The sequence below is a fragment of the Daucus carota genome, chromosome 4 (genome assembly GCF_001625215.2).
Source record: "Daucus carota subsp. sativus chromosome 4, DH1 v3.0, whole genome shotgun sequence".
In the NCBI taxonomy this organism is placed as follows: domain Eukaryota; kingdom Viridiplantae; phylum Streptophyta; class Magnoliopsida; order Apiales; family Apiaceae; genus Daucus; species Daucus carota.
Genome location: NC_030384.2, coordinates 46,908,977 through 46,933,782, shown reverse-complemented (window position 1 = coordinate 46,933,782; position 24,806 = coordinate 46,908,977). Strand labels below are relative to the sequence as shown.

The window sequence follows — 24,806 nt, the reverse complement described above, 5'->3', positions numbered from 1 at the left end:
GTAGATATGAAGTTCTTTTGAAGCAGATTCTTTTACTTTAAAGAATAGAATCTGTACAAATCTCATGCAACATCTATAATGTCTTAAGCATGCTCAGATGTGGACTACTTTCCTTGATGGAATAAGGCTTAACAAATAAACAAATATTATTATATAAAAACTATAACTTCACAGACATAGCCCCAGAATTTCAAGAATCTAGGCTAACTAGTAACTAGCAAGGCACACATGTGAAAGAGAGGGGGAGGGAGGTCATCTAATGTCTTAAGCATACTGAGATGTGGACTACTTTCCTTGATGGAATAAGGCTTAACAAATAAACAGATGTTATTATATGAAAACTAATATTTAAAGGCAAACTTCACAGACACAGCCCGAATTTCAAGGATCTGGGCTAACTAGTAACTAGCAAGTTAAAGACAACTCCACAGACACTGCCCTAATTTCAAGAATCTAGGCGAACTAGTAACTAGCAAAGCGCACGAGAGAGAGAGGGAGGGAGGAGAGATCTTAGCTTTGATCTCGTTTCTCTAAAAAATTTAGTGTACCCAACCATTTTACGAATTTCTGATTCATCCAACTATTGCACTTATCTGTAGCTAGAAGTCTGCTTATCATATCAAACTCTTCATGATGTATATATACAGAGAACAGATTGCAAAACAATTCACTTTTCATTAGTAATATTTCAGAGTGCTTCTCTCTAGTCTCTAGGTAAATACAGTGTGTGTCCTCTTCTGAGCTTCATTTCCATGGTAGATGTATTCCATCAACGATCTTAAGACCAAGATAAATATATGCATGTGAGTGAATTTTTGTTTAGTATAGGAATGGTTTTTTTTTTTTAAGTTCACAATATGAGGATTTGTGCAAGTTCAAAAGGAAAGAAATGTCCATCAAGGAAGAAATGAATTTTATGATAAGAAAAATAGTGATATGAAGTATTGATAAGTAAATATAATTATAACAAATAACAAAACTTTATGATTCAATAGTTTTAAGTTCCAACAGATACTCATTTTATATAAGTCTAGTTTTTATAAAAAAAATGTAGAAAATGATACAACATATATAATATAATTCAAATTATTTAAGTACTTAATAATTATCTAATATAAATAACTAGTAAATAAATAATGAAAAAGAATGATTCATAAATGTCCGATATAATTATCATTACGAATTTCAATCTAGTTGTTCACATTAAAATTAATGGTTTTTTAAAATAAAGAATTATGACCGTGTTGTTTGTTTGTGCAAAAGAGGTTGGACTTGCCCGACATTAAAACTTAGAACTGTATTAGAACAAAAACGGGCCACATCATGTAATTGGTCTCAAAGCCCATACACCCAAAATAAGTTTGATGAGAATTCTTTTTGATGTGCAATTTTTTCTGTATTTTGTTTGCAGGTAGAGGAGAAGTGATTCGTGCATTGGATTTGGGAATCTGCGGTAATGACTTGAATTTTATGTCTTAGTGTTTTTATTGCTGTTGCTTAATAAGCCACTTGTATTCATTAGGCATGTCTTTTGCTGTCTTTTGCAATTTCGTTAGGCATGTTTGTTCGTGGGGAGAGAAGGTGAAGGTTCCGGTGTCCTTGGGGTATGTTATATATTGCAATTTCTTGGTTTCTGTTTAGTGCTTTTGTTCAGATAAGGTGTGCCAATGCAGGTATGAGACTAAAAGTGGTCGTGGGACAAAAGATATTAAAGGACCTAAAGGTGCTTCTGGTCATAAGCTTATCATTGATGTCACACTGTTTGCTGTCGACTTCTGATGGCGGGAGGACAAGGTTTGTAAGATCGTCACAACTCATGTCATTCTTCTTTTCCGTTATCCCCTTGCTGCGATGCATATAATTCTGCAGCAATCTTCTCTTATTTGCTACATTACTAGCATTGTTTGGTGGTAAGTTGTTATCAATTTGTCAATTAAAAAATATAAATAGGCTCAGTGCAAATTATGAGACAGAAACCGGCAATTAACAGCATTTTTATTTCTAGAAATAACATACTAGTAGTTCTGCAGGAAACCATTATCAAAACAGTGGCAACAAGAAAAATGGTATTTAAACTATAACTATATCTAGCAAACTAGCAGTACAAAGCATACTTGTCTACAACTAAAGCCAGAGTACAGTTAGTAAACAAGTGTGCAAACAAGTCTGAATAAATATAGTTTACTCCAGTTCTACGATATCTGCAGCCTTATAGTTTAAGTGGTTACAGCCTATAGTTTAAATTAGATATCTTATTTACGCATGTTACAGACACTTATATCAATGCCCTTAAAGAAATGTAAATTATCATCTTGAATAAATAGAAACAGAATATAACATTACTTTTTAAAGAGATTATCCAAGACAAATTTCTCAAAGATTAGAGTGTAAACTTAGCTTTTCTTTACATGGAAACTTAAGCTAGTCTGCATGTGATGAATAATCAAAAATGAAACTTTAATTTCAAGAATTCTTATTAAAGCTAAAAGCTGGATATACATTACAACGATTTTGTTTCCTAACAAGCAATTTAACCAGTTTCTACCATTTTGTTCTCTAATTATAAATATAAGCTGTAACCAGTTTCTACGATAATCTGCAGCCTTATAGTTTCATCTGCAGAGAACAGCAGAGATTTAAGCCTATACTGTTCAAAATAATTAAGCCTTTTTAAAAAAAATATGTGATTAAATCATGTATATTTAAGTAGATAGAAATAGAGAGAAGCCAAGTCTTCAATCTGCTACAGCTACAGCTACAGCAAACAATGACTAGTTTGGTTCCAGTATCTGCTCCCAGAAAAAGAAAAGTAACTTACAACTCATGCAACTCCCTTGAAAATTTATAACAAACATTCAATAGACCTGTTAAAGATTTTCTTAATGCATGCCCTTGTTGAGATAGCCCTGTTAAAGTGTTGATGGTTCCAGTTATGTTTTCCTGTAAAGCCTTGGAACCTTCTCTAAAAGAATGTTATGAAAAAATTCTTATTTGGTTACTAGGGTTCACTGGTTTTCGGTTTTGAGAGATACTATTCTATTGTGGCACATGATGGAATCTTATTTATCACTTCATTTTTTTTTAAAAGAATTATTACTCCATTTAGATGAATAAAGTTAAAACAACAAGTTCAAGATCACATGATATTTAGTCTACTCTTGCTTCCATTTCATATGTGTGACTTTGCTGCTGCTTACATTGCAGCACTTGGCACTTTCTTCGTCATTGCGACATGGAATTTTGGACATACTATGGAAGGAAACAACATACTACTGGCATGAGGGCAGAAGATTTGTGGTGCCCTTTTTGAGTCATCCAAATTGACTAACATGTTTTTGTGGTGCCCTTTTTGAGTCATCCCAGATTGACTAACATGTAACATGGATTCTTTGAACAGATTTACCATTGATGGCATGTAATATCTATACTAGTCAATAGTCATACTCCTGTAGGAGCAACCTTCTTAGTTGGCATAGTGGCATTACTTTCATAATGTTGAAAGTGATATTTTTATGTATCAAATTGCATTGCAACTGTTGGCTCTTCCACCTTTTCTTCACTCCATCCACCATATCAATTTCCAGTGATTGCATGCATACACGATTTATTGTTGAGACTTGATATTTTAATTCTCCATGTCAAAACACATTTCTCTTTCAACTATTTGGCAATCCTTTCACACACAGCAGCTACTAACCATGGGATAATGTTGTTTGAAATTATGTCCTATGGCGAAATGCTCTTTTATCTTCTGGTGGCAGTTAAAAACAAGCTGTTAATGAGGGATAGAATGACTCATTTGGTATGAATACTTGTCCAAGTTGCCTACTTTGTAATGCTCCCTTGGAATCGATATAATATATCTTTTGTACTCTTTTGTAAACATTAAGAGAATAGTTTACTCTTTTGTACTGATTTGCGAACTGTTAGTGGTTGATTTTCAAATGCAGCTAAAATTTGCATTTTAATCGGGGTATGCCCCCTCTATCCATGATTGTTTCTTTATTGAGATATAAAATTTGTACTTATCAAAAAAGGAAAAATATGATTCCTTCTGAAACAGGTACTGTAACAAGGAACACAACTATCTCAATGAATCTGCATGTCGTACATAATCACAAATATGTAAAAATAGCACTTCTAACATAAGCACTGTTTTACATGACTATGACTATTTCACCACTGTGCCCCAAACCATCCTTCAGAACAACTGCATGGTGAACCCCATGAGCAGCTGTTCCAGAAAGAACATAAGTGAATCCACAAAATGATACTACAAATCTATACCAAGACAATTCTAGCTTCAAGAAAAGACCCATACATTTAGTATGTGATTACCTATATTATTCGTGTACACCACAACTACTCAAGTACACCACATATTTGCAGTAGCAGCCTTCCATACTGTCCATGTGCGTGATTCCTTTCTTCTTCGCCAAATGTGCTTTCATTCTTGAATGAGCCCGTAAATTCAAAATTACACTTAATTTTACCTTCCACTTCTTCCTCCCGTTTTTGCAAGTTTCGTGATCATATGCTTCCGTAATTATCTGTATTTCTCATTTTTTGTTTGTTGGCTTTAAGAAGGCCCCGTCATTCCCACTGTCCAACTGTGACAATATTGTTAGAATATGATCCTGGTAAGCCCTCCTCCTAACACCTTGAGGTAAATGTACACGTGCTCAAACATGCTTCATAGAAATGTTTTATGAAATGGGAGAGAATGTATACTACTGAAAATACCATCAAACAAAGAAAAGAAGAAAGCTGATTCATGCATGCAGTAGACAAGTCTTTCTGTCTCATGAGATGAGATAGGAATAAGTGGAATTCTTTTCGGGCAACTTGAGCCTTCTTGAGCTTAGTGTACTGAAGGATATGATCCTCAAGACCACCTGTCACCAAAAAAAATGGAATTAAGTCTCTTACAAAAGAGTTATTAAGACTACTTTTGTTCCAGATATAAGGTTGATTGGTCAGTGCTGTAATAAAAAAACAACAATATGTGATTTTATTGGTACGTTCCCATTCTGCACCTAAAGCTCTTATCCTGAGACCTAAGTCCCAGCTTTGCCCCAACGGTTGAAGCATGAGTATGTTTCAGAGTTGGTTTAGTTTCAAGTCATGCCTACTGCATTTCTGTTTTTGAGAGTTTGCTACTGCACCTCGTTTTTGAGTTCTGTTATCCAGGCCATTTTTATTGTTCCCAGGCCATTTTGTTCCCAAGCTGGTGTTGACGTGTTGTCTAAGAACTTTTTCAGAGTTTGCTACTGCACTTTGTTTTTGAGTTCTGTTATCCAGGTCATTTTGTTCCCAGGCCATTTGTTCCTAAGCTGGTGTTGACGTGTTGTCTAAGAGCAGCAGTAATGGTTTAGGGCCAAAAAAAAATTCCCCCCCTCATTGTCAGGAACAAATTTGAAATTAGAAAATGATACTTTTTGTGTGTGTATATATACATGGGAGTATTAATCTTATAACATTGGATCTCTTTAATGGCTGATGACAATTAACTAAATATAAAAACACAACCATGGTTGAAAGCTTACAACGCTGCTTTTCTTGACAGCTTGCTCTGAGATGACGACTTGCTACACATAATTGCATCAAACTCACTGCAATTGTCACGGTTTCCACTGACATTTCTTAGCGGATTTGAAAGAGCCACCTGATAGTCTGAGACATTATTGGGAGACCCCAGCCTTGAAATCTAGAACTGAAAAGACTGTACGATCAAATGTGCACCATGCTGAGGCTTGAAGTGTTATAATGGTGTGTGGAGCATGAGCATAAGACGGGGAAAGCACAAAGGAGAATCGTTGTAGAACATGGCCATTGCCATTTTAGCTTGTAACATGGCAAAGTTCTGGCCTATACAAACCGAGGTCCCCAACCAAAGGGTAGATACGACGCTTTTCCCTTTGTTACCTTTCCTACACCTTCAGAAAATCGTCCTGGGTTGAATTTCTTAGCTTCATCACCCCATAATTGAACGTCGTGATGCAACAAGATCACAGGTACTTGGAGAATTACTCCCGCGGGAAAAGTAGTATCTCCTAATTAGTCTTCTCATTTATACTTCTACCAAGTGCAGCTACTGGTGGGTACAATCTGAGAGCCTCTAGAAAAATCATATTCACCTGTAGCCATAATGGAAATGCAAGAGTTTCATATGCTATAAAAATGTATTCCATGAAACATTACTAACCATGTGCAAACTTGCTGCATATGTATAGAAGGTTGATATATTGGCCTTTCAAATATAGATGTATGAGACAAACTTACAACTTTGAGGCGATTTAAACCACAAGATCTGGTTTGTTGTTCCCAAACGTCTGCAAGACTCTTCTCTAGCCCGTTTCTGCCAATCTTGATGCTGACCGAGTAAAATCATTGCCCATACCAGTGTATTTGAGGTTGTCTCCTGTCCTGCAAAATAGAACAGCTTGCACTCTTCGATTACGTCTTAATCATTATCATCCCAAAACTTTTATTGTTTTCATGTTGTTCGATTTCTTTAAAATTGCTATCCAGCACTAGCAGTATGCCAGTAAGTCACCCTGGTTGGTTTCTCCCCTCTTTAATTCTCTCAGTCTTTTGTCAATGATACTTCTTATGGTAACTGCAACCTCTTTGGCAATACCTTCAGCCTCTATTACGTTTGGTTGGCAAAAGCCTACGATAAACAGAGTTGGTAGCACAAAAGAAGGAGAGGGGAATAGTAAAATCCACCAAAAAAGAAACAGAAATTAAAAAAGAAAAGAAAAAAAAGAGGGATGTCTTAATAATTTTATATACCTCATTCCAGGAATGTATATTGATTGGGAAGCTTCGATTACAAGAGTAGACTGCTCCCTTTGCAGCAGAAAAATCTTCCTTCCCTCTTCATAACTACTACCAAAAAAACACAACAAATGTGATTTTATTGGTACGTTCTCATTCTGCACCACAAGCCTTATCATGAGACCTAAAGGTAGATACAAATAATTACGGAAGGGGATAACAGGAATCAATTTGAAATACAGGAATCAATTTGAAATCAGAAAATGATACTTTTTGTGTGTGATACATGGAGTATTAATCTTATAACATTGGATCTCTTTAATGGTCGATGACAACTAACTAAATATAAACAACAACATGGTTAAAAACTTACAAGTTACAACACTTGCTTTTCTTGACAGCTTGCTCTGAGATAACGACTGCTACACATGTTGCATCAAACTCACTGCAATTGTCACGGTTTCCATTGGTTCTGCCAATTCCAGTACTTTGCAAAAATCTCTCTAGAAGTTGTTGGCTGCATGATTAAAAAAGTCAGATTACAGAATTTGTGGTCATGAACATAGAAAATCAGAAAGCAAAATATCTTTACTTGGTAAATTAAAGGCAGTTTTTGACCAGACGAACTTGAGCTATGCTTGTGGGGTTCCATGCTACTTCGTCATTACAACAGTATGGTGTATGGTCCCTCCTGACAGATCCGTTCTGATAAGCATCATACTTGCCTATCATACCAAGTCTTCTATTGCTTTGAGCTTCAACAAACCCTTCTTTTGTCATCTTATCAAATAGCTTGCGCACAGTGGTCTGGTTGACTTCTTGAGCTTGTTGTGAAGCTGGAAACAGTAATGTAGTCTGAAGAGCATGATAAAATGTCTTCAACTGATTGCAAAGAATTGAGCAATATATCTATTTTAAGGCTAAAGAGTAGGTGACATCACATTATGTTTACATTATTATAAATTAAGTCCCACACAGATGTTGATAAAAACACATTTCTAGTCTTACATGAAAATTAATACAAACACATATGAGAGCTGCAATTATAAATTAGATGACAAAAAAATATTTATGAATATTATTATTATATGAAAATAATATGAAATTTAATAAACAATTAGTATAAAATGTCAAAATAGGAAAAGTCCAACACCAAATCGAAACTTAATCAATTTGGGAAGGTTTTGAAAATAGAATATGTCCCCGATTGTGTCAAAAAACAAGATTTTTGTAATTAAAATAATTTTTATTCTTTTTATGTTTAAAATCAAATAAATAAGATTTTTTTAATAAAATATTTTATTCTAAATTCAAACTGTTTTCCATTTCTATTATTTGTTTTAATTCAAATATAATTGTTAAATTATCACTAAATCTTTTTATCTTCACTCATTTGAATCTTCTAATCACGTATAAATCAGCATATAAAATCTTTGTTAGTATAATTCTAAATTTTTTTAAATAATATTATGTATATATTAATAAGAATGTATATTTTAAAAATATTGTGCATTATATAAATTATGAAAGAGAAATTTAAATTTAGAAAAAGTATAAGTGCATCTAACGGTTACAAGTTGTTGAATAGAACAGATACCCCCAATCAACCAAATAAAATCAAAATCAAACGATTACTACAATAACGAGGAGAAGAGAAAGAAGAGGAGGAGAGAGAAGACTAAGGGAGAGAATCGGCGGAGCTGTAGATCGGGTCGGAGTCGCGGCGGCCTCTTAATTAGGTCAGTTTTCAATTTGGGGGACTTCTAATTAGATTATATTCCCGTTGTTTGTTTTTGTTTTCGTTTTGTTTTGCGGACCTTACTAAACCTTACCATCTCTCTAGAAGCCTTGGTCTGGAAGCCTGGCTATACACTATACAGACATACACAGTCAGGGTAAGAGCGCTTTTTCAGTTATTAGATACTACAGTGCAGGATCAAGTTGTTGTTCACATCTTGGATAGATAACTATACCAAGTTCTTTCCAGTCCAGTATGCCCCTTATCTTCCGGGACGGAACCACAAATTTTTTTTTTTTTGGGGGGGAGGGGGTGGGGGAATTTTACCAAAAAAATTCAAGGACGAAGTTTATGAAACATGACACGTTTAGGAGAGTAGATGCACAAAATATGGGTTTTGGGGTACCAGATACACAAGATTTTGAGTCTTAGGGGACTAAATACTACAAATTATGAATTTCAATCATATAAATGATTATTATAAGGTCTTGGGGAAGGTTTTGGGGGGGGGGCCAAGACCACCCCATACCCCCCCTGGGTCCGTCCATGCTTATCTTCCTCATTTAGGAGTAGGGTTGGCAATTACGGGTCGTGGGTCGGGTTCGTGTCGGGTCAACATACGCGGGTAGTATTTTAACCCGACCCGAAAATTTAATGGGTAAGGACCTAACCCGAACATGACTCGATTTAATTTCGGGTACCCGACAGACCCGAAATGACCCGAAATTCTCGCCCATGCCCAACCCAATACGATCAACAACAAACGTTTATAGTATTTTCTTAGAGATCCAAATTAAGAATTACATAAATTTGTACAATAAATAAAAAATGATGGATTAAAATTTAAAACTAAACGTAGAATATTTGATATTCATATAATATTATTAAGCAAAGAAGGTGAATCTAAGTAGGCCCATGCCCAAGTCAAAGAAAAAGAATATTCTTTAGTCAACCTGTATATCGGTCTCTGTGTTGTTCATTACACTAAAACAATAAAGGAAAAGAAGCAGAACGACATCGTACAACGCAAAGAATCTAGAAGCTTCATTAAGACGAGGGTTTGTCAAGCACAAGCTTTTACTCCTCCATTTCAAACCAGTAACTGCAATAATGTCTCTGTACGTGCTGTACATCAACGAATCATCCTTTTCTCTTTTTCAATGTTACGGCATTTTTAAAATGGAAGAAAATGACATGGCTAAACATGTGGATGATCGCCCGCGTTTCCGAAAGATTGTCGATCTTGCTGGTTTTTACAAGTTCGAATCCTCCGAAGCTCCAAAGCAAGTAAAAGCTATCTCTAAAGGTAATTTTTAAAACACCCGCCTCTTTATTGTGTATATTTATTTTTAATTTTTTTTTGCTAATTATCTGAATAATAGCACTTTTCAAGTAATTAATAATTATTGAAATGTTGAATCTATGTTTAATTAATGTGACAAAATTTTAGTTCTCTCTGTATGATAAGTTATGTGATTATTTGTTAAATTAATTCATAATAATATAGATACAAGTAAACAGTGCAATAATGTCATGGACTAATCAATTTTTTTAAATCCCTAGTGCTATTTCAAACAATATCTGCAGTGATCTTGTAAAAGGTATTTTTTAAATTGGCGGGCAGGTTCATAATATAGGAGTGATGAAGTATGAGTAGTGTTAGAAATTAATGCTTCTACAACATTGGAAGCTGTCATGTACTGATGTTCATGTTGGAACATAGGATAGTGTAATTAACAGTAGCATTTAGGTACTGCGATATAGAGATACAAGTAAACAGTGCAATAATGTCATGGACCATCAATTTTTTTTAGTGGTATTCTTTAACAAATGGGTGATGCCTTTCACAGACTGTTTAGTACACCTTAGTGATTAGAAATGACTTTTTTGATCTGGAATTACCAGTAACTACATACAAGTGTAACTTTAGGAACATGGGATTGGTATAACTACTTGAGTGCATAGTATATATATCAGATGTTAGAACATTAAGCTTTCAAAATTTGGATATTAAGGAGCAGGTCCATGTATAATGTATTAGTAGATACGAATATAGACTCTGTTAATGGGTTTCTTTAGTTGGTATAAATAAGCAAAAACATACCTTCATGGAACTACTTATATTCGAGAGGCTGTATTATATTATTTAACAACCAAATTAAGAGCGAAATAATAGGATAATTAAGTGGAATTGTTAAAGATGAAATATAAAATGGCTTTATGCAAGGTACATTGCATCTAACCACATGTCATCTGCCATTGTAAGAGTTTTCAGTACACTATCCATTAGTATAAGCTACTTTGCATGACACAATCATTTAGGCATAATAATATGTAACAAATTTGATGGGCTGCATTTGAAATACATGATAAACACCTGAACAAATCGTTTCACTCGTATGACGAAGATAGATTAGTGTATACATACCATTCCACGTATGCCACGGGAAAAAATGCAGACAATCCTAGACTAAGGAACATCTTTCAATTAAGTATTTAGAACATTTTGTTGCATATGTTATTGATTTTAAAATTTGAATTTATAGGCCGTGTGAGTGCAAAGTTGCAAAACTTTTTGCTGGATAATCTCCCTGAACTTGAGGCTGAAAAGAAGCCAGAATTCAAGCTTGGAGTAAAGGATATCAAACTTGGTGCGCGCATCTTTCGGAAAACGAACATCCCTTGCATTTGCGATAAGTATGTACTCGAGCTCATTCGTGGTGTGCATAAGCATTTTGATCTCTTGACTCGGTTCCCTGAGGTAGTTTCGTTTTTCATTTCGTGTTATTATAAAACAAAAATATGATTTTGCTAACATAGTTCATTTATATGTTACAGCCATGTAACTTGGATGGAGACCGTAGGGAACCTACAAAAAGAATTAAAAAGTCCGTTCCACTGTTGAAATACAAGCTCTTTGGATGCACGGTTGAAGATCTGAAGAAGGGAAGAACAAGATACCGTGCAGCTACTTTGATGGACACGGTGAACTTCAAATATACTTGATAGTTATTTGTAATGTATTTTTGGAATTCATATAATAATTTTAAATCTATGCAATAATGATTGGTGGTTATGGCTAGTAACATTTAATTTATAATGAATGCTTTTCTAGGTTAGTGTCCACTACACTGTGACGCGGTCGAAGGATAGCAAGTTGCTCCTTGATACTAATACTCTTGGAGACCCGGTTCAATTTCGCGTGGGTAAGTTTGACTTTAGTTTTTGTTGCTGTGCAATTTTTTCCTGTTTCTTTAAGATACCTAAGTTTGATGAGAATTCTTTTTGATGTGCAATTTTTTCTGTATTTTGTTTGCAGGTAGAGGAGAAGTGATTCGTGCATTGGATTTGGGAATCTGCGGTAATGACTTGAATTTTATGTCTTAGTGTTTTATTTGCTGTTGCTTTAATAAGCCACTTGTATTCATTAGGCATGTCTTTGCATGTCTTTTGCTAAATTTCGTTAGGCATGTTTGTTCGTGGGGAGAGAAGGTTGAAGGTTCCGGTGTCCTTGGGGTATGTTATATATTGCAATTTCTTGGTTTCTTGTTTAGTGCTTTTGTTCAGATAAGGTGTGCCAATGCAGGTATGAGACTAAAAGTGGTCGTGGGACAAAAGATATTAAAGGACCTAAAGGTGCTTCTGGTCATAAGCTTATCATTGATGTCACACTGGTTGCTGTCGACTTCTGATGGCGGGAGGACATTAGGTTTGTAAGATCGTCACAACTCATGTCATTCTTCTTTTCCGTTATCCCCATTTGCTGCTGATGCATATAATTCTGCAGCAATCTTCTCTTATTTGCTACATTACTAGCATTGTTTGGTGGTAAGTTGTTATCAATTTGTCAATTAAAAAATATAAATAGGCTCAGTGCAAATTATGAGACAGAAACCGGCAATTAACAGCATTTTTATTTCTAGAAATATTAACATACTAGTAGTTCTGCAGGAAACCATTATCAAAACAGTGGCAACAAGAAAAATGGTATTTAAACTATTAACTATATCTAGCAAACTAGCAGTACAAAGCATACTTGTCTACAACTAAAGCCAGAGTACAGTTAGTAAACAAGTGTGCAAACAAGTCTGAATAAATATAGTTTACTCCAGTTTCTACGATAATCTGCAGCCTTATAGTTTAAGTGGTTACAGCCTATAGTTTATAATTAGATATCTTATTTACGCATGTTACAGACACTTATATCAATTGCCCTTAAAGAAATTGTAAATTATCATTCTTGAATAAATATGAAACAGAATATAACATTACTTTTTAAAGAGATTATCCAAGACAAATTTCTCAAAGATTAGAGTGTAAACTTAGCTTTTCTTTACATGGAAACTTAAGCTAGTCTGCATGTGATGAATAATCAAAAATGAAACTTTAATTTCAAGAATTCTTATTAAAGCTAAAAGCTGGATATACATTACAACGATTTTGTTTCCTAACAAGCAATTTAACCAGTTTCTACCATTTTGTTCTCTAATTATAAACTATAAGGCTGTAACCAGTTTCTACGATAATCTGCAGCCTTATAGTTTCATCTGCAGAGAACAGCAGAGATTTAAGCCTATACTGTTCAAAATAATTAAGCCTTTTTAAAAAAAACTATGTGATTAAATCATGTATATTTTAAGTAGATAGAAATAGAGAGAAGCCAAGTCTTCAATCTGCTACAGCCTACAGCAAACAATGACTAGTTTGGTTCCAGTATCTGCTCCCAGAAAAAGAAAAGTAACTTACAACTCATGCAACTTCCCTTGAAAATTTATAACAAACATTTCAATAGACCTGTTAAAGATTTTCTTTAATGCATGCCCTTGATTGAGATAGCCCTGTTAAAGTGTTTGATGGCTTCCAGTTATGTTTTCCTGTAAAGCCTTGGAACCTTCTCTAAATAAAATGAATGTTTATGAAAAAATTCTTATTTGGTTACTAGGGTTCACTGGTTTTCGGTTTTGAGAGATACTATTCTATTGTGGCACATGATGGAATCTTATTTATCACTTCATTTTTTTTAAAAGAATTATTACTCCATTTAGATGAATAAAAGTTAAAACTAACAAGTTCAAGATCACATGATATTTAGTCTACTCTTGCTTCCATTTCATATGTGTGACTTTGCTGCTGCTTACATTGCAGCACTTGGCACTTTCTTCGTCATTGCGACATGGAATTTTGGACATACTATGGAAGGAAACAACATACTACTGGCATGAGGGCAGAAGATTTGTGGTGCCCTTTTTGAGTCATCCCAAATTGACTAACATGTTTTTGTGGTGCCCTTTTTGAGTCATCCCAGATTGACTAACATGTAACATGGATTCTTTGAACAGATTTACCATTGATGGCATGTTAATATCTATACTAGTCAATAGTCATACTCCTGTAGGAGCAACCTTCTTAGTTGGCATAGTGGCATTACTTTCATAATGTTGAAAGTGATATTTTTATGTATCAAATTGCATTGCAACTGTTGGCTCTTCCACCTTTTCTTCACTCCATCCACCATATCAATTTCCAGTGATTGCATGCATACACGATTTATTGTTGAGACTTGATATTTTAATTCTCCATGTCAAAACACATTTCTCTTTCAACTATTTGGCAATCCTTTCACAGCACAGCAGCTACTAACCATGGGATAATGTTGTTTGAAATTATGTCCTATGGCGAAATGCTCTTTTATCTTCTGGTTGGCAGTTAAAAACAAGCTGTTAATGAGGGATAGAATGATCTCATTTGGTATGAATACTTGTCCAAGTTGCCTACTTTGTAATGCTCCCTTGGAATCGATATAATATATCTTTTGTACTCTTTTGTAAACATTAAGAGAATAGTTTACTCTTTTGTACTGATTTGCGAACTGTTAGTGGTTGATTTTCAAATGCAGCTAAAATTTGCATTTTAATCGGGGTATGCCCCTCTTATCCATGATTGTTTCTTTATTGAGATATAAAATTTGTACTTATCAAAAAAGGAAAAATATGATTCCTTCTGAAACAGGTACTGTAACAAGGAACACAACTATCTCAATGAATCTGCATGTCGTACATAATCACAAATGATGTAAAAATAGCACTTCTAACATAAGCACTGTTTTACATGACTATGACTATTTCACCACTGTGCCCCAAACCATCCTTCTAGAACAACTGCATGGTGAACCCCATGAGCAGCTGTTCCAGAAAGAACATAAGTGAATCCACAAAATGATACTACAAATCTATACCAAGACAATTCTAGCTTCAAGAAAAGACCCATTACATTTAGTATGTGATTACCTATATTATTCGTGTACACCACAACTACTCAAGTACACCACATATTTGCAGTAGCAGCCTTCCATACTGTCCATGTGCGTGATTCCTTTCTTCTTCGCCAAATGTGCTTTCATTCTTGAATATGAGCCCGTAAATTCAAAATTACACTTAATTTTACCTTTCCACTTCTTCCTCCCGTTTTTGCAAGTTTCGTGATCATATGCTTCCGTAATATATCTGTATTTCTCATTTTTTGTTTGTTGGCTTTAAGAAGGCCCCGTCATTCCCACTGTCCAACTGTGACAATATTGTTAGAATATGATCCTGGTAAGCCCTCCTCCTAACACCTTGAGGTAACATGTACACGTGCTCAAACATGCTTCATAGAAATGTTTTATGAAATGGGAGAGAATGTATACTACATGAAAATACCATCAAACAAAGAAAAGAAGAAAGCTGATTCATGCATGCAGTAGACAAGTCTTTCTGTCTCATGAGATGAGATAGGAATAAGTGGAATTCTTTTCGGGCAACTTGAGCCTTCTTGAGCTTAGTGTACTGAAGGATATGATCCTCAAGACCACCTGTCACCAAAAAAATGGAAAATTAAGTCTCTTACAAAAGAGTTATTTAAGACTACTTTTGTTCCAGATATAAGGTTGATTGGTCAGTGCTGTAATAAAAAAACAACAATATGTGATTTTATTGGTACGTTCCCATTCTGCACCTAAAGCTCTTATCCTGAGACCTAAGTCCCAGCTTTGCCCCAACGGTTGAAGCATGAGTATGTTTCAGAGTTGGTTTAGTTTCAAGTCATGCCTACTGCATTTCTGTTTTTGAGAGTTTGCTACTGCACTCTCGTTTTTGAGTTCTGTTATCCAGGCCATTTTTATTGTTCCCAGGCCATTTTGTTCCCAAGCTGGTGTTGACGTGTTGTCTAAGAACTTTTTCAGAGTTTGCTACTGCACTTTTGTTTTTGAGTTCTGTTATCCAGGTCATTTTTGTTCCCAGGCCATTTTGTTCCTAAGCTGGTGTTGACGTGTTGTCTAAGAGCAGCAGTAATGGTTTAGGCCAAAAAAAAATTCCCCCCCTCATTGTCAGGAACAAATTTGAAATTAGAAAATGATACTTTTTGTGTGTGTATATATACATGGAGTATTAATCTTATAACATTGGATCTCTTTAATGGCTGATGACAATTAACTAAATATAAAAACACAACCATGGTTGAAAGCTTACAACGCTTGCTTTTCTTGACAGCTTGCTCTGAGATGACGACTTGCTACACATAATTGCATCAAACTCACTGCAATTGTCACGGTTTCCACCTGACATTTCTTAGCGGATTTGAAAGAGCCACCTGATAGTCTGAGACATTATTGTGAGACCCCAGCCTTGAAATCTAGAACTGAAAAGACTGTACGATCAAATGTGCACCATGCTGAGGCTGAAGTGTTATAATGGTGTGTGGAGCATGAGCATAAGACGGGGAAAGCACAAAGGAGAATCGTTGTAGAATCATGGCCATTGCCATTTTAGCTTGTAACATGGCAAAGTTCTGGCCTATACAAATCCGAGGTCCCCAACCAAAGGGTAGATACGACGCTTTTCCCTTTGTTACCTTTCCTACACCTTCAGAAAATCGTCCTGGGTTGAATTTCTTAGCTTCATCACCCCATAATTGAACGTCGTGATGCAACAAGATCACAGGTACTTGGAGAATTACTCCCGCTGGAAAAGTAGTATCTCCTAATTAGTCTTCTCATTTATACTTCTACCAAGTGCAGCTACTGGTGGGTACAATCTGAGAGCCTCTAGAAAAATCATATTCACCTGTAGCCATAATGGAAATGCAAGAGTTTCATATGCTATAAAAATGTATTCCATGAAACATTACCTAACCATGTGCAAACTTGCTGCATATGTATAGAAGGTTGATATAATTGGCCTTTCAAAATATTAGATGTATGAGACAAACTTACAACTTTGAGGCGATTTAAACCATCAAGATCTGGTTTGTTGTTCCCAAACGTCTGCAAGACCTCTTCTCTAGCCCGTTTCTGCCAATCTTGATGCTGACCGAGTAAAATCATTGCCCATACCAGTGTATTTGAGGTTGTCTCCTGTCCTGCAAAATAGAACAGCTTGCACTCTTCGATTACGTCATTAATCATTATCATCCCAAAACTTTTATTGTTTTCATGTTGTTCGATTTCTTTAAAATTGCTATCCAGCACTAGCAGTATGCCCAGTAAGTCACCCTGGTTGGTTTCTCCCCCTTTAATTTCTCTCAGTCTTTTGTCAATGATACTTCTTATGGTAACTGCAACCTCTTTGGCAATATCCTTCAGCCTCTTATTACGTTTGGTTGGCAAAAGCCTACGATAAACAGAGTTGGTAGCATCAAAAGAAGGAGAGGGGAATAGTAAAATCCACCAAAAAAGAAACAGAAATTAAAAAAGAAAAAAGAAAAAAAGAGGGATGTCTTAATAATTTTTATATACCTCATTCCAGGAATGTATATTGATTGGGAAGCTTCGATTACAAGAGTAGACTGCTCCCTTTGCAGCAGAAAAATCTTCCTTCCCTCTTCATAACTACTACCAAAAAAACAACAATATGTGATTTTATTGGTACGTTCTCATTCTGCACCACAAGCTCTTATCATGAGACCTAAAGGTAGATACAAATAATTATCGGAAGGGGATATACAGGAATCAATTTGAAATACAGGAATCAATTTGAAATCAGAAAATGATACTTTTTGTGTGTGTATACATGGAGTATTAATCTTATAACATTGGATCTCTTTAATGGTCGATGACAACTAACTAAATATAAAAACACAACTATGGTTAAAAACTTACAAGTTACAACACTTGCTTTTCTTGACAGCTTGCTCTGAGATAACGACTTGCTACACATGATTGCATCAAACTCACTGCAATTGTCACGGTTTCCATTGGTTCTGCCAATTTCCAGTACTTTTGCAAAAATCTCTCTAGAAGTTGTTGGCTGCATGATTAAAAAAGTCAGATTACAGAATTTTGGGTCATAGAACATAGAAAATCAGAAAGCAAAATATCTTTTACTTGGTAAATTAAAGGCAGTTTTTGACCAGACGAACTTGAGCTATGCTTGTGGGGTTCCATGCTACTTCGTCATTACAACAGTATGGTGTATGGTCCCTCCTGACAGATCCGTTCTGATAAGCATCATACTTGCCTATCATACCAAGTCTTCTATTGCTTTGAGCTTCAACAAACCCTTCTTTTGTCATCTTATCAAATAGCTTGCGCACAGTGGTCTGGTTGACTTCTTGAGCTTGTTGTGAAGCTTGGAAACAGTAATGTAGTCTGAAGAGCATGATAAAATGTCTTCAACTGATTGCAATAGAATTGAGCAATATATCTATTTTATAGGCTAAAGAGTAGGTGACATCACATTATGTTTATCATTATTATAAATTAAGTCCCACACAGATGTTTGATAAAACACATTTCTAGTCTTACATGAAAATTAATACAAACACATATGAGAGCTGCAATTATAAATTAGATGACAAAAATAATTATTTATGAATATTAATTATTATTAATATGAAAATAATTATGAAATTTAATAAAACAATTAGTATAAAATGTCAAAATAGGAAAAGTCCAACACCAAATCGAAACTTAATCAATTTGGGAAGGTTTTGAAAATAGAATATGTCCCCGATTGTGTCAAAAAACAAGATTTTGTAATTAAAATTAATTTTTATTCTTTTTTATGTTTAAAATCAAATAAATAAGATTTTTTTAATAAAAATATTTTATTCTAAAATTCATAACTGTTTTTCCATTTCTATTATTTGTTTTAATTCAAATATAATTGTTAAATTATCACTAAATCTTTTTATCTTCACTCATTTGAATCTTCTAATCACGTATAAATCAGCATATAAAATCTTTGTTAGTATAATTCATAAATTTTTTTAAATAATATTATGTATATATTAATAAGAATGTATATTTTAAAAATATTTGTGCATTATATAAATTATGAAAGAGAAATTTAAATTTAGAAAAAGTATAAGTGCATCTAACGGTTACAAGTTGTTGAATAGAACAGATACCCCCAATCAACCAAATAAAATCAAAATCAAACGATTACTACAATAACGAGGAGAAGAGAAAGAAGAGGAGGAGAGAGAAGACTAAGGGAGAGAATCGGCGGAGCTGTAGATCGGGTCGGAGTCGCGGCGGCCTCTTAATTAGGTCAGTTTTCAATTTGGGGGACTTCTAATTAGATTATATTCCCGTTGTTTTGTTTTGTTTTCGTTTTGTTTTGCGGACCTTACTAAACCTTACCATCTCTCTAGAAGCCTTGGTCTGGAAGCCCTGGCTATACACTATACAGACATACACAGTCAGGGTAAGAGCTGCTTTTTCAGTTATTAGATACTACAGTGCAGGATCAAGTTGTTGTTCACATCTTGGATAGATAACTATACCAAGTTCTTTCCAGTCCAGTATGCCCCCTTATCTTCCGGGACGGAACCACAAATTTTTTTTTTTTGGGGGGGAGGGGGTGGGGGAATTTTACCAAAAAAATTTCAAGGACGAAGTTTATGAAACATGACACGTTTAGGAGAGTAGATGCACAAAATTATGGGTTTTGGGGTACCAGATACACAAGATTTTGAGTCTTAGGGGACTAAATACTACAAATTATGAATTTCAATCATATAAATTGATTATATATAAGGTCTTGGGGAAGGTTTTGGGGGGGGGGCCAAGACCACCCCATACCCCCCCTGGGTCCGTCCATGCTTATCTTCCTCATTTAGGAGTAGGGTTGGCAATTACGGGTCGTGGGTCGGGTTCGTGTCGGGTCAACATACTCGGGTAGTATTTTTAACCCGACCCGAAAATTTAATGGGTATAGGTACCTAACCCGAACATGACTCGATTTAATTTCGGGTTACCCGACACGACCCGAAATGACCCGAAATTCTCGCCCATGCCCAACCCAATACGATCAACACGACCCGGCAAGACACGAACATGACTCGATTGAATTGCAATAGAAGGTAAACAAATCTTTTACACAATCAAATCACAAAATCTTTCACACAAATCTGATGATATACATATCTGACTGTGGATACACAAACAGACCAGCGTGCAACCAAGCATTAGCTAGCCTCAACTTCACAAGCACACACACATTTAACTGAAAGTTCTCCTTTCAAGCATTCATCCAAAATATTAGATAATCGAATTGATAATTAGTCGTATCCAGTTAGAGGGCGAGCGAGAGATTCGAATCGGAATGAGAGAAACTCACCAATTTTGAAGCTGAAAAAGTAAATCAGATACAAATCTAGTCGAGAGAGCGAGCGAGAGATTGAGAAGTTAAAAGAGAGGGATTCTGATTTGGAGGCGGAAAGAATAGAGGGTGAGTCAGAGATTTAGGGTTTGTGCGGCCGCGGCTTAGTAGTAGGCAGGTGAAAAGAATGAAGTGGATAATTGACAGTGTGATAGTTTAGGGTTTTGTACGTTAAGTAATAAACTTTTAATTATATAATATATATAATTCGGGTGGATTTCGGGTTACCCGAACCCAACCCGAAAATGACCCGATTTTTTCGGGTTAATTTTGGGTCAACCCGAAATCGACCCGAACCCGAAATACCTTGACCCGAATTCGTACTTTACGGGTCGAATTCGTGTCGGGTTATCGGGTCGTGTCTGAAATTGCCAGCCCTATTTAGGAGTCCTCATCCACAATCCTAAATCTGTCTTTAAAGAAAAAAAAGATGGAGGATTCTAAATCTTGTGTTCGATTTGAAAACTTACGCATAATACTTCACATCATATTAATAATGAAACATGAATTCCGATACTGTATATTAAATAGAGTATCAAATTAATCCGTGTACGAAAGAAATATGTTGTGAAACACTTAAAATTAATATTTGTTTTGAAATTTTGTTCATTTCAAAAAGTTTCTCGGTATTAAAAACAAGTGACTCATCACTAAGTCAAAAATAGATTCATCTCTGACTTTTGGCTTTGACACAACGCTTGTGATAGACATTGGCTGTGTAATTTTCGAATGATGTCTTCGTAATTGTAATTGAATTGCTAGTGTTTCACCGTGATGAATCTTAATCGGAAAATAATCAGAGGTAGATATGAAGTTCTTTTGAAGCAGATTCTTTTACTTTAAAGAATAGAATCTGTACAAATCTCATGCAACATCTATAATGTCTTAAGCATGCTCAGATGTGGACTACTTTCCTTGATGGAATAAGGCTTAACAAATAAACAAATATTATTATATAAAAACTATAACTTCACAGACATAGCCCCAGAATTTCAAGAATCTAGGCTAACTAGTAACTAGCAAGGCACACATGTGAAAGAGAGGGGGAGGGAGGTCATCTAATGTCTTAAGCATACTGAGATGTGGACTACTTTCCTTGATGGAATAAGGCTTAACAAATAAACAGATGTTATTATATGAAAACTAATATTTAAAGGCAAACTTCACAGACACAGCCCGAATTTCAAGGATCTGGGCTAACTAGTAACTAGCAAGTTAAAGACAACTCCACAGACACTGCCCTAATTTCAAGAATCTAGGCGAACTAGTAACTAGCAAAGCGCACGAGAGAGAGAGGGAGGGAGGAGAGATCTTAGCTTTGATCTCGTTTCTCTAAAAAAATTTAGTGTACCCAACCATTTTACGAATTTCTGATTCATCCAACTATTGCACTTATCTGTAGCTAGAAGTCTGCTTATCATATCAAACTCTTCATGATGTATATATACAGAGAACAGATTGCAAAACAATTCACTTTTCATTAGTAATATTTCAGAGTGCTTCTCTCTAGTCTCTAGGTAAATACAGTGTGTGTCCTCTTCTGAGCTTCATTTCCATGGTAGATGTATTCCATCAACGATCTTAAGACCAAGATAAATATATGCATGTGAGTGAATTTTTGTTTAGTATAGGAATGGTTTTTTTTTTTAAGTTCACAATATGAGGATTTGTGCAAGTTCAAAAGGAAAGAAATGTCCATCAAGGAAGAAATGAATTTTATGATAAGAAAAATAGTGATATGAAGTATTGATAAGTAAATATAATTATAACAAATAACAAAACTTTATGATTCAATAGTTTTAAGTTCCAACAGATACTCATTTTATATAAGTCTAGTTTTTATAAAAAAAAATGTAGAAAATGATACAACATATATAATATAATTCAAATTATTTAAGTACTTAATAATTATCTAATATAAATAACTAGTAAATAAATAATGAAAAAGAATGATTCATAAATGTCCGATATAATTATCATTACGAATTTCAATCTAGTTGTTCACATTAAAATTTAATGGTTTTTTAAAATAAAGAATTATGACCGTGTTGTTTGTTTGTGCAAAAAGAGGTTGGACTTGCCCGACATTAAAACTTAGAACTGTATTAGAACAAAAACGGGCCACATCATGTAATTGGTCTCAAAGCCCATACACCCAAACAACCAACCTAGAGCTATTACGAGCAAAAACAATCTATTACCCTACACTTTAACTCTTCAACCCAAGTACCTAACCACTTGAGGGCAAGTTCCTTCTTGATAAAATTCGAAAAAATGAGTAAGTTCGAGTTTAATTTTAATATATTTATTTATAGTTAGAAAATTTTAAATTTATGAATTTAACAACCCATAATGAAAATATTTCTTTGAAAAACTAAAAGAATATTAAAGTGAATAAAATACTGTCAAATTTTGAAATAATATTTGTTTTAATTTTGTGCTTGTTTTAAGATACATAGAGTTAGTTTCAAAGATCATATTTTAATTTTTTGAAAATAAAATTAAAAGTATTGCGCATGCAAAAACCGATATTTGAGACATGTGGAGTGGGTAGGAGCAGTGTACTTCACTTTTCTCATATAATTTTGGCATTGGTTAGAAATGTAAAGAAATGTAGATTTATGGAAACATGTTGGAATATTAGTAACAGCCTTTGTGCCATGTGTGCAAGTACAACAACATTGAAGACACCCCACCCCACCAGACCAGATCTCTTTAATCTTTTTCCAACTTACCACCACTAACTTGTGATTTCACTTTTGAATAGCCTCCTTTGTTCTACATTTGAGTAAAGGTACGGTGCCTCTTTTGAACTTAGGGCTGAGAATTTTTCACATCTTTTGACACGCAACATTCCTTTATTTTACTTGTACATTGTGGATTTTGTGTTGATATTAGCCGTTATAGACTTCGTTTTTTTATCAGGTGTTTGAACAAGTGTACGAGTTATGTCAACATCATCATCAGATACCGAATTCGGGTAAATATCTTAACCAACACCTTGTTTAGTTATTTGTATTTGACATGACACTATTAGTTTTCCTTATATAAATTTATTTAGTTTATGATGCTAGATGTGTCTTCTTTTAATGAAGTTGAACATATATACTCATTTGTTCAGATTTAGGACTAAATGTTGAGATTTGTAGGTTAACATGAGACATGTGATATTTATAAGGAATTTTCTATGGTGTGCCCAAGGGCATACATTAGTCACTAAGTCTAATGAAAATGGTAAATTTTGATTGGTAGATGAATAATAAATGTTAATGGACCCCTACATTAACACCAATTCCACCGATAAAAAAAAGCTATTTTTATGGAAGTCGGTGCTTATTGTGTGCCCTTGGACACACAGTAGAAATACCGTATTTATAAAGGATAGAAGAAGACTATCTTTTCCACTTGACATATAGCCAGATAACCACTGCCCCAATAGCAAGTTAGAAGCCCCACTTACAACCCCAAGTTATCCATTATGATTTGTGTCTTCACAGTATACATATTGATTAATATAGTTGTTGAAATTGTATTGTATTATGTGGATATCAGTCAGTCTATATTTAATTGCAAATTAGTAATTTTGATGTTGAGTACTAATAAATCTTTTTTTCTGATTTAATTCGCAGAAAATTGACTGCTGTCCAGAAATCAAACAGGGACCACATGTTGAAAATATTCAACAATCTTGACAGCAACAATCTTGTGGTGACATACATGCCATCTCATCGACCAAAATCTGGTCGTGGTCTCACCCTTGATTTGGTGTATGCAGAAGATGGTTTCAATATCCATACATTGACGCCCTCTGCACATAACCAAACTCCTGACGAGATTACTGTTCAAGGGATTCGAACCACAAACGAATTCAATATGAAACACCTCGAGCCTCCCAAGGTACTAAATTCAACAAATAAGAATTATAAGTTCAAATTTCATTTTTGTTTACTAAGCTTTTTGAAAAATTAGGTCAATCCTGAACTCGAAGAAGAATTGAAGAAATATTGGCGCTCTTTGCGGAAAGGATGGTCATATAAGAGACATCTAAAGTATCAGGCCGATAAGCATCTCAAGTATAATCAGTTGCAAGACGAGGATGTTTTTGAAGTTGGGCTGATTCTTGGCAAGGAATTGGTATCTGAAGAGGGTAAAAATTTTCTGATGAGAATTTTAGAAAAATATGAATATTATGCTGGGCAGATTTATTCTTGCAGGAAATTTAGTGATGACCTTGAAAAAGAAATTGGTGGAGTTAAGGTGACATTTCGCCCTCATCCTGATGGACTTGCTTTGAGGATAAAGTACCTCCACGAGATACATGTGTTGTACGATAAAGAAGCAAAGCACAGAATCTTAGGAAGCCGCCGACAGTCGTTTCAACAGAGTGATGTTTTCTTGTTGGAAGATCTCCGAGTGAGACGGAAGACTACTATGTTTTCTTGTTAGTTTATTAGTTTGTTAGTTCTTATTTCAGACTTTCTGCCTAAATCACTTTCAAGTGGTATGTTGTTTAAGAGAACATAAAATTTGTTGGATGTTAACTTGCTATGTTTGGATTTTTTTTCAAGAAAATTACAATTTCAATTGATAGACTCGCAATTTTTAATTCCCATATCAACCAGGGAAATAATTTATTATTGAGAGAGTAT

At 34.7% G+C, this 24,806-nt stretch overlaps 1 protein-coding gene, 2 long non-coding RNA genes and 1 pseudogene across 4 annotated transcripts; 3 read left to right on the top strand and 1 right to left on the bottom strand.

Moving 5' to 3' along the window:
- The first annotated feature begins 11,074 nt into the window (after nt 1-11,074).
- Nucleotides 11,075-11,721, top strand: LOC108218206 (uncharacterized). Its single transcript, XR_010291191.1, has 3 exons — nt 11,075-11,279; nt 11,357-11,503; nt 11,634-11,721. It is a non-coding gene; the product is annotated as an uncharacterized LOC108218206 (long non-coding RNA).
- Nucleotides 11,722-11,984: 263 nt separating this feature from the next.
- Nucleotides 11,985-14,229, top strand: LOC135152066 (uncharacterized). The gene is made up of 3 exons (XR_010291165.1): nt 11,985-12,034; nt 12,105-12,227; nt 13,664-14,229. It is a non-coding gene; the product is annotated as an uncharacterized LOC135152066 (long non-coding RNA).
- Nucleotides 14,230-16,012: 1,783 nt separating this feature from the next.
- On the bottom strand, nt 16,013-18,064 carry LOC135152316 (cytochrome P450 CYP72A219-like; annotated as a pseudogene).
- An 826-nt stretch (nt 18,065-18,890) lies between these two features.
- LOC108192554 (uncharacterized) lies at nt 18,891-24,741 on the top strand. Of its 2 annotated transcripts, XM_064091674.1 has the most exons (5): nt 18,902-19,043; nt 19,148-19,200; nt 23,083-23,137; nt 23,787-24,054; nt 24,127-24,741. In XM_064091674.1, the coding sequence occupies exons 3-5, from the start codon at nt 23,106-23,108 to the stop codon at nt 24,601-24,603; spliced, it is 777 nt and encodes a 258-aa protein (XP_063947744.1). In that variant the 5' UTR covers nt 18,902-19,043; nt 19,148-19,200; nt 23,083-23,105; the 3' UTR covers nt 24,604-24,741. The 2 variants fall into 2 exon arrangements, with proteins under 2 accessions (XP_063947743.1, XP_063947744.1); XM_064091673.1 differs by lacking the exon at nt 19,148-19,200 and having other exon boundaries at nt 18,891-19,043.
- Nucleotides 24,742-24,806: the final 65 nt, after the last annotated feature.

What these genes read in the sequence shown, in the direction of transcription:
- LOC108192554 (XM_064091673.1), top strand. Translation starts at nt 23,106, where the DNA reads ATGTCAACATCATCATCAGATACCGAATTCGG. An exon ending in TCATCAGATACCGAATTCGG is followed by an intron (nt 23,138 to 23,786) that starts GTAAATATCTTA and finishes TTTAATTCGCAG; the next exon opens with AAAATTGACTGCTGTCCAGA. An exon ending in AACACCTCGAGCCTCCCAAG is followed by an intron (nt 24,055 to 24,126) that starts GTACTAAATTCA and finishes TTGAAAAATTAG; the next exon opens with GTCAATCCTGAACTCGAAGA.